Raw genomic sequence first — 13,762 nt, 5'->3', positions numbered from 1 at the left:
AGGAGGAGATGGGCGTGGCAAGAAGACAAGAGATAGACTGAGGAGAAGTGAATGATGACAGACACAGAGAACATGAACACAAAACCCAAACCAAAAGGGGACCAGAAACAAAACATCAAACACAAAGAAACAAACAAAACCGAATCCTAACAAAATATTCTAATTACAAGAAGTTAATAACTGAAAACTCAAACTTCTTGTTTTGTTTCTACTTGGTGTTACGGTCACTGACCTCTTAGTGGGTTGTAACACTTCTTAATAATGAGTTTGAACTTAAATTGTTAATTAGGTTTAAACAAGTTTGTTTCCATCTTGGGGTCATCTGGGGTCAAGTCCAGAGCAGGAGGCGTCCTGGCCGCTCTGCAGATCCCGTCAGTCCCAGGACTCCAGAGAAGGAATCTACTCTCTTCCTGCTCACCTGCCTTCTTGTCTACCTGGTCATCTTCAGGAATCTGAACTCTCTGACTGGCTCTGAAGGCAGTCTTTGCTTTGCTTCTCCGTTTTATTATTCCTGTTTACAGTAGTTCATTGTGTTATTGTAATGTTTTCCCCTCTTTGTGCCGAATCAGGAGTAGTTTCTTTCCTCTGCTGTGGCTGTTTCGCGTCTCATTCGGTTTGCTTCTCAACAAGAAACGTGGCTAATTTATTTTGACAGGTGCTTAAATAGAGAAGACCCCAAACCCTGTGGATCACCGAGTCGGTGCCTCTGAAGGTCCTTCCAGAGATCAGTCTGTGAGATTTCATTTGCTGACACACACTCAGTTTGTCAGACGAAGGGTGTGGAAATTAATGCACCCTTTGATGAGCAAAGGAAAAAAGGTTTGCAGCAATCTTTCAAAAACCAACATAATTGTGATTTTACTAATTTTAATATTTGGGAAACAACAACAGACAATATTCTTGCATAGACCCAGTTATGTTAAAAAAGCTTCAAGCATTCTTTGGTTTTAAATTATTAAAAATTAATCTTGTTAGTCTGTTTTAAATACAAATTACAGGGATTTAAAATGTCAACATTCTCTAGGAACCACCAAATCATTTGCTCAAATATACTTAAAATGAGGCGTTTGAACTTAATTTATCAAATATCTAAATAACTTATAAATCCTGAGTAAGTTGAATTTCCCAGCAGTGATTATAAAAAGAAAAGGTTGGGGTCATCTCTAACGTCACGGGAGAAAATTTACTGGTTTTTAGTTCTGCTGCTTCAGTGAAAACTTTTAGATGAGTGAAAATTACAATAAATAAGACTTTAGATTTAAAATTTGACCAAAATAACAATCTAACTTGTCTAAAGTCTGACCTCTCAGCTCCACACCTACAAAAGCAGCAGCCTTCATGGGGTTTATGTATCTTTTTAAAATCACATTATCCACTGGAAATAAATACAGAGAACAGACGCTCTTGTCTGGATCTAGGAGTAATCCTGCTTCTTTCCTCTGTTTTGTCTGAAGGTGAGGTTCGGTTTCTGCAGGGTCCAGGTTCTGAGGGGAACCTGAACGGATCCAGACCCAGACCTCTGCTGCTGGTGACGCAGAGAGACGACGCAAAGGCAGCAGCCTGACATCCCGAGCCCAAACACGAGGTAAACCTTAGCTTTCTTATAAACATTTGGGGTTTCTGTGGGAAGTGAGGGGATGGTCGTTAGGTGTCTAAAATCAGATTTCCCTTCATCCGCGGCTCTTTAAAGAGAACCAGACAAACGCTAAGGGCCACAAACACACAGCGAGGAGCCGTCCTGGGGTCAGAAAATAAAAAAAAACTGATCTCTGCCTGCCTTTTTCCCTCTTAAGACTAAATAACAGAGAAGAAAATGAAAATTCTTGGAAGTTCAAAAAGCAAATCAGTTGAGGAAACATCTGCAGCAGAGTCTTTGTGAACTTTTAAGTTTTTATTCAAAGAACCATTTTGACTCAATTAAAGGCTCAAATATAATATTTGCAGTAATTTGTGGTCTTATTGAACACAAAAATGACTTCATCTCAGTCAGTTTTACAGACATTTTTTCTGTTAAAACTGTTTCTCATGAACGACTGGATGAATTTTGATGAAACTTCCAGAACTCAAACCAAATTAAAGATGGCCGCCACAGCTAATCTAACTTTGCCAACACAAAAATGGCTCTAATTTCTTCAAAATGATATATAGGTAAAGTCTATGTGACAGTAGCTGAGAGTCATCCTCACAAGATGCAGCCGTGGCGGCCATCTTGAATTAAAACTTTGTCCCGAAAGGTGGCGGGCGATATGCATTCCTTCAAGGAATGGTGGGCCTTTTATTTATATTATTGTTGTTAATGGTGATGTTGTTCACATCAAAAAGTTTAAAGTAATCAAATCTAATAAGAATGTGATGTTTTGTCTCATTGGAAGAATAAAAACTGAGTGAATAATTAGTTGAATCTTGAGTTTTAATAAGTTAATGATGAGTTTGTCGCAGTTTGTTGTGTTGATGCTGCAGCTGCAAACAAACCGGAGGGAACATGTTTCGTTTATTTCTTCACTGATGTTCTGACTGCAAGAACAAGGAGTCGGATCAGTTGAAGCGAGGCAAATAAAAAAGAGGATGTTTGGATTACAAACGTGTCACATTAAGGATTCCTGTGCTGCTTTAAATCTGTCGAACCTGATCGCTGAAGTGGAACTCATCCTGAAGGACGCGGAGCCTCGGCTGCTGCAGAAACTAAACACAGATTCTTCTCGTTTTAAACGTTTTCAACAGAAGATGGATCCATCTGGGTCCTCACTGAAAGTTTTCTAGAGGGGCTCTTGGACGGATCTCCATGACTGAAAAAGATTTGAACTCATCAGAGTTTGAATCAACCTGAATAAGAACCCTTAACCCTGACTAAACTTATTTTCTTTTCAGTATTTAAACGAATCGAGCTGATGAAGCATCACTGTTTCTGCTTTAAGTTGAGCTCATCACACAACATGCAGGAAACTTGCATTGTTGTTATCGCTGCACATCAGTATTCCCCTTAAATCATTCTGTCGCCTCTTTAACATCTACATTTCAACTCACGTCAGCTTAAAATAATAAAACCCAGCGATGTGAGTTCAGCTTTTTAGTGTTTTGATTCTTCTGGGAACAGCTAGATGTGTTGAATCACAGCAGAAACTGGAGGGAAAAAAAGAAAAATAACCTCTAAGTTCCAAACTCCATAAATATTACAAACTCTTGTCTGTACAACAGAGAGGAATCTCAGCCGGCTTCTTCCCTTAAATAATTTACACAAAAAAATCTTTTCTTTCTCCTCTTCTCTGTGACGCTCAAAGTGAAGAGAAGTCAGAAACCATGAATGTCTGGAGGATTAATTGTAATTTTTCTTACATAGTTGTGTGATTATTTCAAATGGAAAAACCAGGAAACTTGCTTCATTAATTGTATGTAAATGATCAACACTGTTATCCTGTGACTAAATCATATCCAGGATGTTGTTGAATTAAAAAGTTTAGAGAGGTACAGACAAAATAAAGAAAGAATTTATAAATTCCAGCTATTTAATGAACAGAAATCATCTTTTGAAAGACAGAAATGCTGTTTTAAGACCTGAAAGACCACAGGAAACAAACAAAACAAAGGTTTTGTCACAGTTCTCCACGTGTTTGGGTGCTTTTTCTGGTTTAGAGCTTGATTCCTGTTTTTCTGTTACCTGCTCAGGCCGGCAGTTTGAACTTTCTGTTTTCCCCTCAGCTGCCTCATCTTGTCTCATCACCCTCACCTGTCAGCCGTTTGCAGTCACATCACCTGTTCCCACTTCCCCATCATGCTCCTCTGTCAGATCTTCACACTAACGTCTCTGTTTGGTCTTGGTATTGGTCCCTGGGTTTTGTTTTGTGTAATAAATGCATTATTTTGTATTTATTGAAGCTGCCTCCTGCCTGTATTCCCAACCAACAATCAACTCCATTTGATTTTGATTTTCAGTTTTAAAGTCAATTAATGTTTTTCAATCATTTTATGATTTTTTTTTAGCATTGTTTGTTAAATTATCATGCATCTACCAAATGTTTTAATCGGTTTTATTAATGTTTGATACTGAGTCATGATTTTATGCTTGTTACGTTTTGCTATGTGTGCTTAAAGAATGTTGATCTTCAGAACAACTTCCACTTGTATTTTACTGTTTTCTGCCATCATTGTTGCACTTCTATTATGAACTAACAGTCTTAATATGTCGTTCTTAATTGTTGATAATTTTATTTTTTTTAACATTCTGTGGTTTCTTAGGGTGCCATTGTACAACTGGCTACCAGGACTCCAGATGAAAACTAGCCTCTGGCTAACTCTGGCATGTTACAGATGTACTGTTATTAATATGCACTGTCCTGATAAAAATAAAACTGAATTGAATAATCAGCACAACAGTTCAGATGACTGATGTATCTGAAGCTTATATTTTTATAGTTTTATGTTGGCTGTGTTCAGTAGCCTTTATTTCTGCAGGTTTTTACAGAGAGAGGAATATAAAACTTTGGCTGATTCCCGGATGTGTCCCCTGACGTTTTCCTTGTGACGCACGGTTCTATCCTCTCAGCATCAGAAATAAACGCGCTGCATCACCGACATGATGAGACCGGATCCTGCACACACACACACACACACACACACACACACACACCACACACACACCAATCAATTATTAGTGGACCTGAGCTCGTCCTGCTAACATCGCCGGGATCAGCTGCTGCTTCTTGAATCTGTCCTGGAACTAAGAGAAACCAACAGATTTGGACTTTTTCTTCTCCGGAGCGGAGTCCTGAACCTTTAATGATGGTTTGGAGCTAAACCGGATCGTGTGGGCTTTTCCCTCTTCACTTCACTAAAACTTCTGGTTCTTATATAGCTTCAGCTCGCAGGTGGATGAGGCAGCATCCTTCGGAGTTAAGTCACATGTTCGGTTCCGCCTCCTCCCCGCTGAAACTCGAACCTCCTGCAGCGCGAGCCGGTGCGCCTCGAGGAGCTGCGGATGAAGCCATGAGAAGGTCCAAGAACTGAGGTGGAGGTAAGAAGATCAGTTTGTCTGTATGTGGCTCTGATTCTGCACAGAGGAGGGAAAACGGATGGAGATGTAGCACCAGGAGCACCAGGACGTAATACTGGTGCGTAAAAGTGCCAAAAGTGCGTAAAAAAAGTTCATTATTTTGAGTTTCAGGCAAATGCTTTGAACGAGGAATGAATTTAAACCCATTTTTTTATTTTTAGAAGGTGCGAAAATAAAATTAATCATTTCATGCATAAAATAAAACAAATATGGACTTCATATCACTTTTCACATGTTCTTTATTTGATATAAAAACAGATGAGTTTCGCTTTTAGGTAAGTCAGGACTTTATTTTGACCTGCTGTTATTGAAATATAAATGTGTTTCTTAATTTCAATTTGTTCAGTTCAATTTCTGTTTATTTTTAAAGATTTCTGGGTCATCTCATGACTAAAAAAGCCTCCTGGTGCAGATTCTGAATCATTTTTGGGGTTATTGCACTTATTTTTGTTTTAAAACGTGGTGAAATTAAAAACTTCTGAAGATGTGACCATATTTTTTTAATGACAGTAGCCCTGCAAGCTCCACACACACCAATCATGTCCCTGCTAACATGATGCTCCTGTAAGAACAGCTGGATGACTCTCTGCCAGATAATCTGATGAAGAGGTGATGAAGGAGAGATGAGGGAAGCTGAAGTGGAGAAAAAATAAAAATGAATGTTTTTGTGCAACTTTCAGCAATTTTTAATCTCTGTAAATATGACATACGGTGGTTGGAACTTAAAATAAAGGTATAAATGACTAATTAACAGGTATTAAGCTGTAAACATTTAACAAACCAATAATGAACGGTTACAGAGCTAAACTCTTTATTCTCACTGTTTACGTGCATCCTTCATAATTTAGGTTTTAAAAACCAAACATCAATCAGTGAACGACCTGCATTTGAGCACTATGAGTGCTTGTACGTACAAAGATCATTTTGTCAAATAACATTAATTAAATAAAACAAGGATATATGAGCTACTCTAAAAGAAAAAAAAGAAAACCCTGAATAAATGAAAGTGCAGAGCTTGATCTTGCCAAATACAGAGCCTGTTTCAGTGTAGAAATGGTATTTTATGCCTGCTTTATGCTTATTAATGCTTTATTAAACAGTTACAAACTCATAAATAACCCATTTCAGAAGAATCATTAAATCATTTATGAAGATGCCCTTATGTTAAAGTTCTATCCACAATTTCTGATGATACCGGACCGAAATATGTTTTATTTAACGTTTTGAATAAACATAATTTTGGTTTCAATATTTAAACTAAGTTTAAAGAATCTTAGAAAACATTAAGGTTCTAATCACAAATTTCCTCAAAATTTTACATTATATGTTCTGCAGCAGAGCAATTAGTTGTGTTTTATTTTAGGACACAGGAGCTCATATTTAATAAATAATCATATTTTACTTGCTTATTTTGTCTTTTTTATTACTTATTGTCATTTTGACTTAATTTGATCAGCTCTAAGAATGAAGCTGTTGGCTCTGACAGATGGATGCTGGCCTGTGATTGTGTGATTTGTTCACTGATATATGTGAACAAATCACTCTTCACTGTAACTGGAGATTTGCGAGTGGCTTTAAGTTCAAATCCACGTTCAGCTTCGATCAGGAGGCTCAGGTGGATTTGTTTCTTTGCCTGCAGGATGTTTCAGGGAGGATGCAGCGTTCAGGTGGAGAACTGTAACAGAATACGCTGCAGACGAAGGAGTGTGGAGCTTATGGAGTCAGAAAGCCTTCATGTTGGTTTCAGCATCAATTTATTTCACTTTTTGTTTATGTTTTTTCATTAATCACCAGTGAAAGAAGAATCAGGAAGAATGTTTTATGCTGGAGTCAATCACTGAATTTCACCCACATCTCTTCATAGCAGTTTGAAGCAAACACTCTCTTAAAGATACTCACAGTATTTATATACAATTCTGTAAATGCAGGTACACACTCAACGTAAACAAAGCACTTGGAAGCGCCACAGCCTGAGTCACATGACTGACCTACATCAGACCGGCCTGCAGTCTGTGTACGTCAACAAATATGGTGGAATCGGACGAGCGGAGAAACTCAGAGATGATGTTTAGGCGGAAACATAAAACTGAATCTGCTGCTAAAGCAGAAAGAAAAGAGAACATAAGTGTCAGGAATACATTTAAAGGATCCAGCAGGGACTAAAGACAGAACTCAGCAGTCAAACACAGGCAGCTTTTGCAAAACTTCTGCTGGTTTAATGTTGTAACTTTTTTCAGCTGAATCCCAAACAGCTCTTCCAGGAACATCACCAACCTGTTTTCAGTCATTTCTGCTGTTTCTGTAGATAAACACATGTGGTAGGTGGCATCTGGTCACTAATTATGTTACAAATATTAAAATGAAGGACACATTAATCATCAATATGAGTACAATATTGTGCAGGTTGTGTTACTTATTTTATTTTGCTTTTGTCCAATCCCAATGACTTTTCAATGAGTACCTTTAAATATTACCAGAAATGAAATCTCAGCAGCCAGAATCTTTGTTTCCTTGTAAAGTTTAATTTTGATCAGTTTGCTCTAAAATTTATTAAATACTCCTGTAAGATCACTTTGTTGTCAAAGAAAGGTTTATTTGCTGATGATAGAAAAGTTGGCTTACTTATTGTCACAGATTAATTTGCCATAAAGAACCTGAATAAACTTTATTTTTTGTTTGTTTTTATTGTCTGTTGGCATAAGTTGTAAAACTTTTAAATCATCATTTTTTCCCTTCTTTTACTTTCTCTGCCTCTCTTTTGTCTCCTCTGATCTTTGCTTCTTTCTCATTTCTTTTCACGTCGTCTTATTTTTCTCTTCATCACGTTATTCTTTTCCTTGATCATTTCTCATCTTTCCCTTTTTGTCGTCTCTCACCTTCGTCCTCATCCTCCTCTCGTTGTCCTCCTCCCATCTGTTCCTTTTCTCCTCCTGTTGCTCGGTGCAGGTGGTTGATGGGGAGGATTTCGAATGTCAGCCGGGACAGTGGTCATCGCAGGAGGAATTCTGGCTACAGTCATCTTACTGACCATTGTTGCCGTGTTGTGTTTATGTAGGTTACAGGTACGACCGTTCTCATCTAATGATGAAAAAAAGTAAAAGCTTTTTAAACGTGTTTGCTGTTTGATCACCTTCCATGGCAGCAGGTGATAATATGAAAACAACCAAATCTAGTTTTAAGAGACGCCACTGAGCTGCAAACAGACACCAGGATCTCCTGACCCTATGGGCCGAGTTTGAAGAGTCGTGTTGTTGAGGAAATCTCTGAGGAGCAGAATATTATGAGGGGTAGTAGCTGAGCTTTCCTTAGAGAAAGGCTAGGCCTTTAGTGTAAGTTTGTTTCTCCATCTGGTGTTTTCTGAACCCAGAGGAGACTAATGACGCTGAGACATCTGTCTGCAGGAATAACGAGACAAACGCCAATCTGTCTCTCTGCATTGGGAGACAAACAGAAAGTCAGAATGCACTGTGGGGAAAATTAAACATTTTATTTTAATAAACTTTAAAGTTGAGTCAGGACCTCAGTGCTCACCTGCCCAGGTGAAAAATAAAAGTATTGAGTGTATTATGTTTATAGGTACTTGCAGTCAGATTAGTCACTAGTATACTTCAAGTGTGTTTAAGATTAAGTCTGCCTAATGTGTGCTGTTTTTATCAAGTTTATTTGTACCAGATTCAGTTGTACATAAAATGTATTAAAGTCTAACATCTGTTTATTTGTCACCTGAGTGGAGATTACTCTATTTATGAATGTTAGGATTATATAAAAAAAAAAAAAACTATATTGTGACTGTTTGCTGTGTTTGCTGGCTGCAGTATTACTGCTGTAAGCAGGAGGAGTCTGAGAAGGGGGAAGAGGAGGAACCAGAACTCGACACCATGTCGCCCTCTCGCCCTCTGGCTCTGTGCGCTCCTCCAACCCCTCCAACACCAGAGCAGTACAGCGACGAGCCCGAGACTTACCCCCCCACCTTCCTGACAGAGGCCAACGGACCTGCCAGCTACTCCCCTCCGCCGCCTCCTCCTCCTCCCCCGCCCCCTCCTCCTCGCAGGTGCCAACGTGCACACGCCTTCTGCCCCTCCTGCGCCCGCTGCTCGATGCCCTTCTACCTGCAGCACCCAGAGAGACTGTGCAACGGCGGGCGCAGGATCAGCTACAGGACTGTGCAGCAGCAGGACCTGGAGCTGCCCGCAGACCTGGCCAACTTCTACCAGAAGCTGATCCGCTCCTACACCATGAAGGAGATGATGACCCAGAGCTACAGCACCGACGTCTAGCTGCTACTGTCTGAAAACACTCTGTGACCTGATGCAGACGCTGTTGCTGCAGCATCAGGACCGAACTGTGCTGCTGCAGCATCAGGACCGAACCATGCTGCTGCAGCATCAGGACCGAACCATGCTGCTGGACGGTCGTTAGACCATGGCAGTGTGCAGCTGTAAGGGAACATGAAATGCGTCTCTGTCAGACTTGAACCGGACAAATTGTGATCAGTTTATCTAAACCTGTTTTAGCCAGTCAGCTAGTTGAGCTGGTAATAAGTATATTGGATGTAAATCAAAGTATAAACAAAGAAATCTTTCACTTTGAGCTCTAATTACAAGATTCAACACAGGTTCTGTTTGTTTGCACAGGGTTGCAAACAGGATGTATTAAATACGTGACTGATTAGATTCTGTTCAGGTAATTTGATTCATCAAATCTTCTTTAATATCATCTGTCTGTGCTTGTAGAGCTCCACTGTCGTTAGAAAATATCAGATATGCATCACTAAGCTTTTATTAGCACACGGGTCACTGAGTATTTAGCTGTCACACAAAATCACTAGATGTGGAATATTCTGCTTAAAATGTATCTAAGATATGCACAGTTTCTTCCTGTCTAAGTGGGATTTCATGATTTCTTATAAACTTGTGGTGAAAGTTGTTATTTCTAATTTATTTGACAAGTTGGAGTAGAAAATAATAAATGAATGGAAGTACACCACAGATAGCTTTTCTTGTAGTTGTCATACAGGTTTTACCGTCATGTTAGGACCAATAAAAGATAAAATTAAAACAAAAATATAACAGACACTGAACAATATGAGCCTCCCTCTGTGATCTCAACGATACCTGAGGTCAAAACGGGAAGCAACTGACCAATCTGTATGGATCTATATGATTTAAAACAGGGTTTTTTTTAGATATCTCTCCTTGGTTTTTATTATTTTAGTTTTAGACACTACATATTTTAGAAAAATCATGTCAGTCTCAACTTGGGGCAAATGATCTCTGTGGCAGAAACATCTTCTGCTGATCAGTTTGTCCTCACACAGGAATTAAATTATTGTTTTAGTTGTTGAAGCAAAACATTGTTGACTTGATTGAGTGCAGAACAGCTTTTACGATCCATTTAATTTTCAAGTTTTAAGCCTTTTTGTTTGTTTAAAAAAAAGAAAACTGATGCACATTCTTGTTTAAATGATGTTTTAGTGGCTGCTTTGACCAGCAGGGGGCGTCTGCTGCTGCAGCTGAACCTCTCTCTGTGTGAAAGTTGTTTTAAGATACTTTTCTTTATCTCTTAATTATGGTTTTTATTTCAGTAAAGCTAGACATTTAAATCTATAAGATACAAGTCATTTTATGTTCTGTAAGGATGTAAATAAAAACCCATATTTTATTCACATCTGAACAAAGTAAACATATCAAATGTTGAAACTAAGAAACTACCATTTATTAGGAAAAAATAACTCAAATTTTTTATTTTATGGCAGCAACATATCTCAAAAATGTTCCAGGGTCATGTTTGCCTCTGTGAAGCATCTTTTAACATCAGTCTGTAAACATCTGGGACCTGAGGAGAGCAGCTGCTGGAGGTTTTGAAAGGAGAGTGTTGTCTCATTCTGGGCTGATGAAGCAATTCCAGATGTGTAAGCTGCCCATGCCAGAGGAACTAATGCACCCCCATACCATCAGAGAGGCAGGCTGGATGGTTTGGACCCATCTGACCTCAGAACAGTTCTCCTCTTTGGTTCAGAGGAGACAAATCTGTTCACATACATAAAATTCAAAATTATCTTATTTTTTCCAAAAACAATGGTGCAATTTCTTTGTTTAAACATTTGGTATAGACACTAGATTCCATTGTGAATAAAATAGTGGTTTATATAAGATTTGCAAATCATTGCATTTTGTTTTTATTTACATTTTACATCATTATAGTTTGAGTGAGCAGACGGAGTTATGCAGCCACACAAGATAAAAAAGGATGCAAAGATTACAAGCATCAACTGTGAGATATCTTATATTTTGTAAAGTTTGAAATTCTGTTACTGTTTGTGAAACAAGGGCTGAATCTCCTGCATGTTTTTTTTTAAACTAATCTAGATCTGCTGTAAACAAGTTCAAATAAAAACGACAAGGGCAAATTCCTTCATTTGAACTGTTTAATTAAACTACACGTCAGTACTTTCAGGTTTTCAGGTAATGTCAACAGTACACAGTCTCCATACTTCCGTTTTGTTTTGTTTTTTTGTACAAAGAGGTATCAGTTATATAAAAACACAGTACACGACAGTTTAACATGAGACGTACATGAACACATCTGAATACGTTTCAGCCATACTTCAAGTGTCAGGAATCTTTCCGCCTGCGCTCGCGCTGGTTCACGCACACAGAGCAGAACTGGCATCAGTTGACCCGATGAGCAACGACAAACTGGCATCGGGACCGTCATGTTTTAAATGAAAAATGTGCTATGACTAATAAATATGCTCCCATGTCCTGCGGGCGTGCCGGCACCGCTCCAAACAGAAGGAGCTGAAATGGAAATGAGTCTGTTTCTCACATTCTGCTCCTCCTCTGGTGCCAGGCACTAAAATACAGTTAAATAATGTTCCATAAACAGTATTTGCATTAAATATTCTAGCCATGCAGTATATTCAGTTGAGAAATAATTTAATCCTTTCACTGCAGCGATGAACATGACAGGAGATGTAACTCCACTTTGTCTCTGACTCCACATTTTTAGAGGCTTTTTCTGGCAGATTTGATTCACTCGACTGATAAATAATCAATAACAGCTGATATAAAAAGGCTAATATAACTTTAAAAAAAAATGAGGTGGAATTTCAACTGACAGGAACAAGTCACATTCTGTTTGAAATATAACTTTTTTTTTTGATCAGTTAACTCAGTGGTGTCCAATCCTGGTCCTCAGGGCCACCATCCTGCATGTTTTACTTGTTTCTCTGCTCCAACACACCTGATTTGAGTCAATGGGTGATTAACAGGCTTCTGCAGAACATGAAGAGGTGATTTAACTACGGAATCAGGTGTGTTGGAGCAGGTAAACAAGTAAAACCTGCAGGATAGTGGCCCTCAAGGACCAGGGTTGGACACCCCTGAGTTAAACAAGCAAACATTATACTTGAAACCCAAATTATCTGAGAACGTTCTGCTTCTTCTCATTATTCACAGTAGCTGCTGTACAGTTATAATTCCTCGACTGCACTACTACGAATATTCTTTAGAGCTAATGTTTTTCTACATGTTTGAAAAGAAATACTTTTTAAAAACAAAAATTCTTACAAAAGCTGAAATAATTATGCCGAGCCCGTAGGTGGCGACAAAGTCAACAATAACGATTCGACAAAAAGGTCTGAGGTTAACTGCGGAGCTGATTCTTGTTCAGCAGCAACTTTAAAACATATAATAGTAGCTGCTAAACGTCACTCATCTTAATTAAATGAAGAGCTTTGTGACCCAGGTCCGGTCAAGGCTAGCCAGGCGTAAAAAATGTTACAAAAGCACCATTGTTGTTGTAGTTTCCAGCTCACACTTAATGCACAAAGCAATACTGGACATGCACAAAGAAGGCTGCAAGATCATAGTTTCTCAAAAACCTCAATTTGTTACATTCTGACAGTACACTAAAAACAAAATAAAAACATTTCTCACCAAAAAAAGCTGTTTTCATGTGTATGACTGGTGCAAACGCAGCAGGAAAGGTTTGTTCTGTGTTTGTGTGGACAGAAGGTTCTACGCGTTTCCTCATGCTGTAGTTAAGAGTCGGGGTGGAGAGAGGCCACAGCGGCGTCCTGGACTAAGAGGTCGAAGGTCGGACAGCGCGGCAGGAGTGGCAGCAGGCCTTGCTGTAGTACCAGTGGCTGCACAGGTTCACCTTCAGGGCCAGCAGGCAGTTGGTGGAGGGTCGGTCCTGGCAGCTCTCATCTGGGACAAAAATCAGAATTTAATGGTGCGATGATAATCAGCGCGATGAGAAAAGTCAGGTTTTCTGGTCATGTAAAACAGATGGAGCTGGCATTAAATGACTAATGACAATCACAAAGCAGGAAAGAAAACTAAGTAGAAAATGGCTTTTTGTTGTTGTTTTTTTGCTTTGTTTCAAAGACTTTGACGTTTACTCACAGTGGTTTTAGTAGACAACTCTTACCAACATGTATATTATTTAATACTTATTTACAGGTCAAGAAAACAGTTTTATGTAATATTTAAGAGTCTGAATGACACAAAATGAACCTTTCCTACTCACTGGATTTATTTTTTTTATATATTTTAGTGCATAAAGACAGCAGTCTGAATTGGATTTGAAAGAAGAAAGTTAAAACTTTGTCTCGAATTTCGAAAACAAGTAACACAACAAGAACATTAATTTAATAAAACGCACAATGATAAGATTTTTACAGAGTTGAGGACCAGTTTCACAGTTAGC

The 13,762-nt window shown here is 38.7% G+C and overlaps 2 protein-coding genes across 2 annotated transcripts in view; one reads left to right on the top strand and one right to left on the bottom strand.

Moving 5' to 3' along the window:
- Nucleotides 1–4,663: 4,663 nt before the first annotated feature.
- LOC108242777 (protein FAM163B) lies at nucleotides 4,664–10,537 on the top strand. The gene is made up of 3 exons (XM_017427805.3): nucleotides 4,664–5,008; nucleotides 7,994–8,109; nucleotides 8,863–10,537. Exons 2-3 carry the CDS (start codon nucleotides 8,017–8,019, stop codon nucleotides 9,322–9,324), a joined length of 555 nt encoding a protein of 184 aa, XP_017283294.1. The 5' UTR covers nucleotides 4,664–5,008; nucleotides 7,994–8,016; the 3' UTR covers nucleotides 9,325–10,537.
- A 1,794-nt stretch (nucleotides 10,538–12,331) lies between these two features.
- The window catches only part of adamtsl2 (ADAMTS-like 2), a 29,870-nt gene continuing 28,439 nt past the window's right edge, over nucleotides 12,332–13,762 (bottom strand). Inside the window, exon 19 of the mRNA XM_017427791.3 lies at nucleotides 12,332–13,260. Coding sequence (XP_017283280.1) covers nucleotides 13,133–13,260 — 128 coding nt within the window. The 3' untranslated portion in view covers nucleotides 12,332–13,132. The remainder of the gene's footprint in view (nucleotides 13,261–13,762) is intronic.

This window comes from Kryptolebias marmoratus, linkage group LG1 (genome assembly GCF_001649575.2).
Source record: "Kryptolebias marmoratus isolate JLee-2015 linkage group LG1, ASM164957v2, whole genome shotgun sequence".
Lineage (NCBI taxonomy): Eukaryota > Metazoa > Chordata > Actinopteri > Cyprinodontiformes > Rivulidae > Kryptolebias > Kryptolebias marmoratus.
Note: the sequence above shows the minus strand (reverse complement) of the source record. Positions and strands in the feature narration are given on the sequence as shown.

Excerpts from the sequence above, each read along its gene's own strand:
- LOC108242777 (XM_017427805.3), top strand. The coding sequence starts at position 8,017 with ATGTCAGCCGGGACAGTGGTCATCGCAGGAGGAATTCTGGCTACAGTC. Across the intron at positions 8,110-8,862 it reads TGTGTTTATGTAGGTTACAG|TATTACTGCTGTAAGCAGGA; the intron begins GTACGACCGTTC and ends TGCTGGCTGCAG.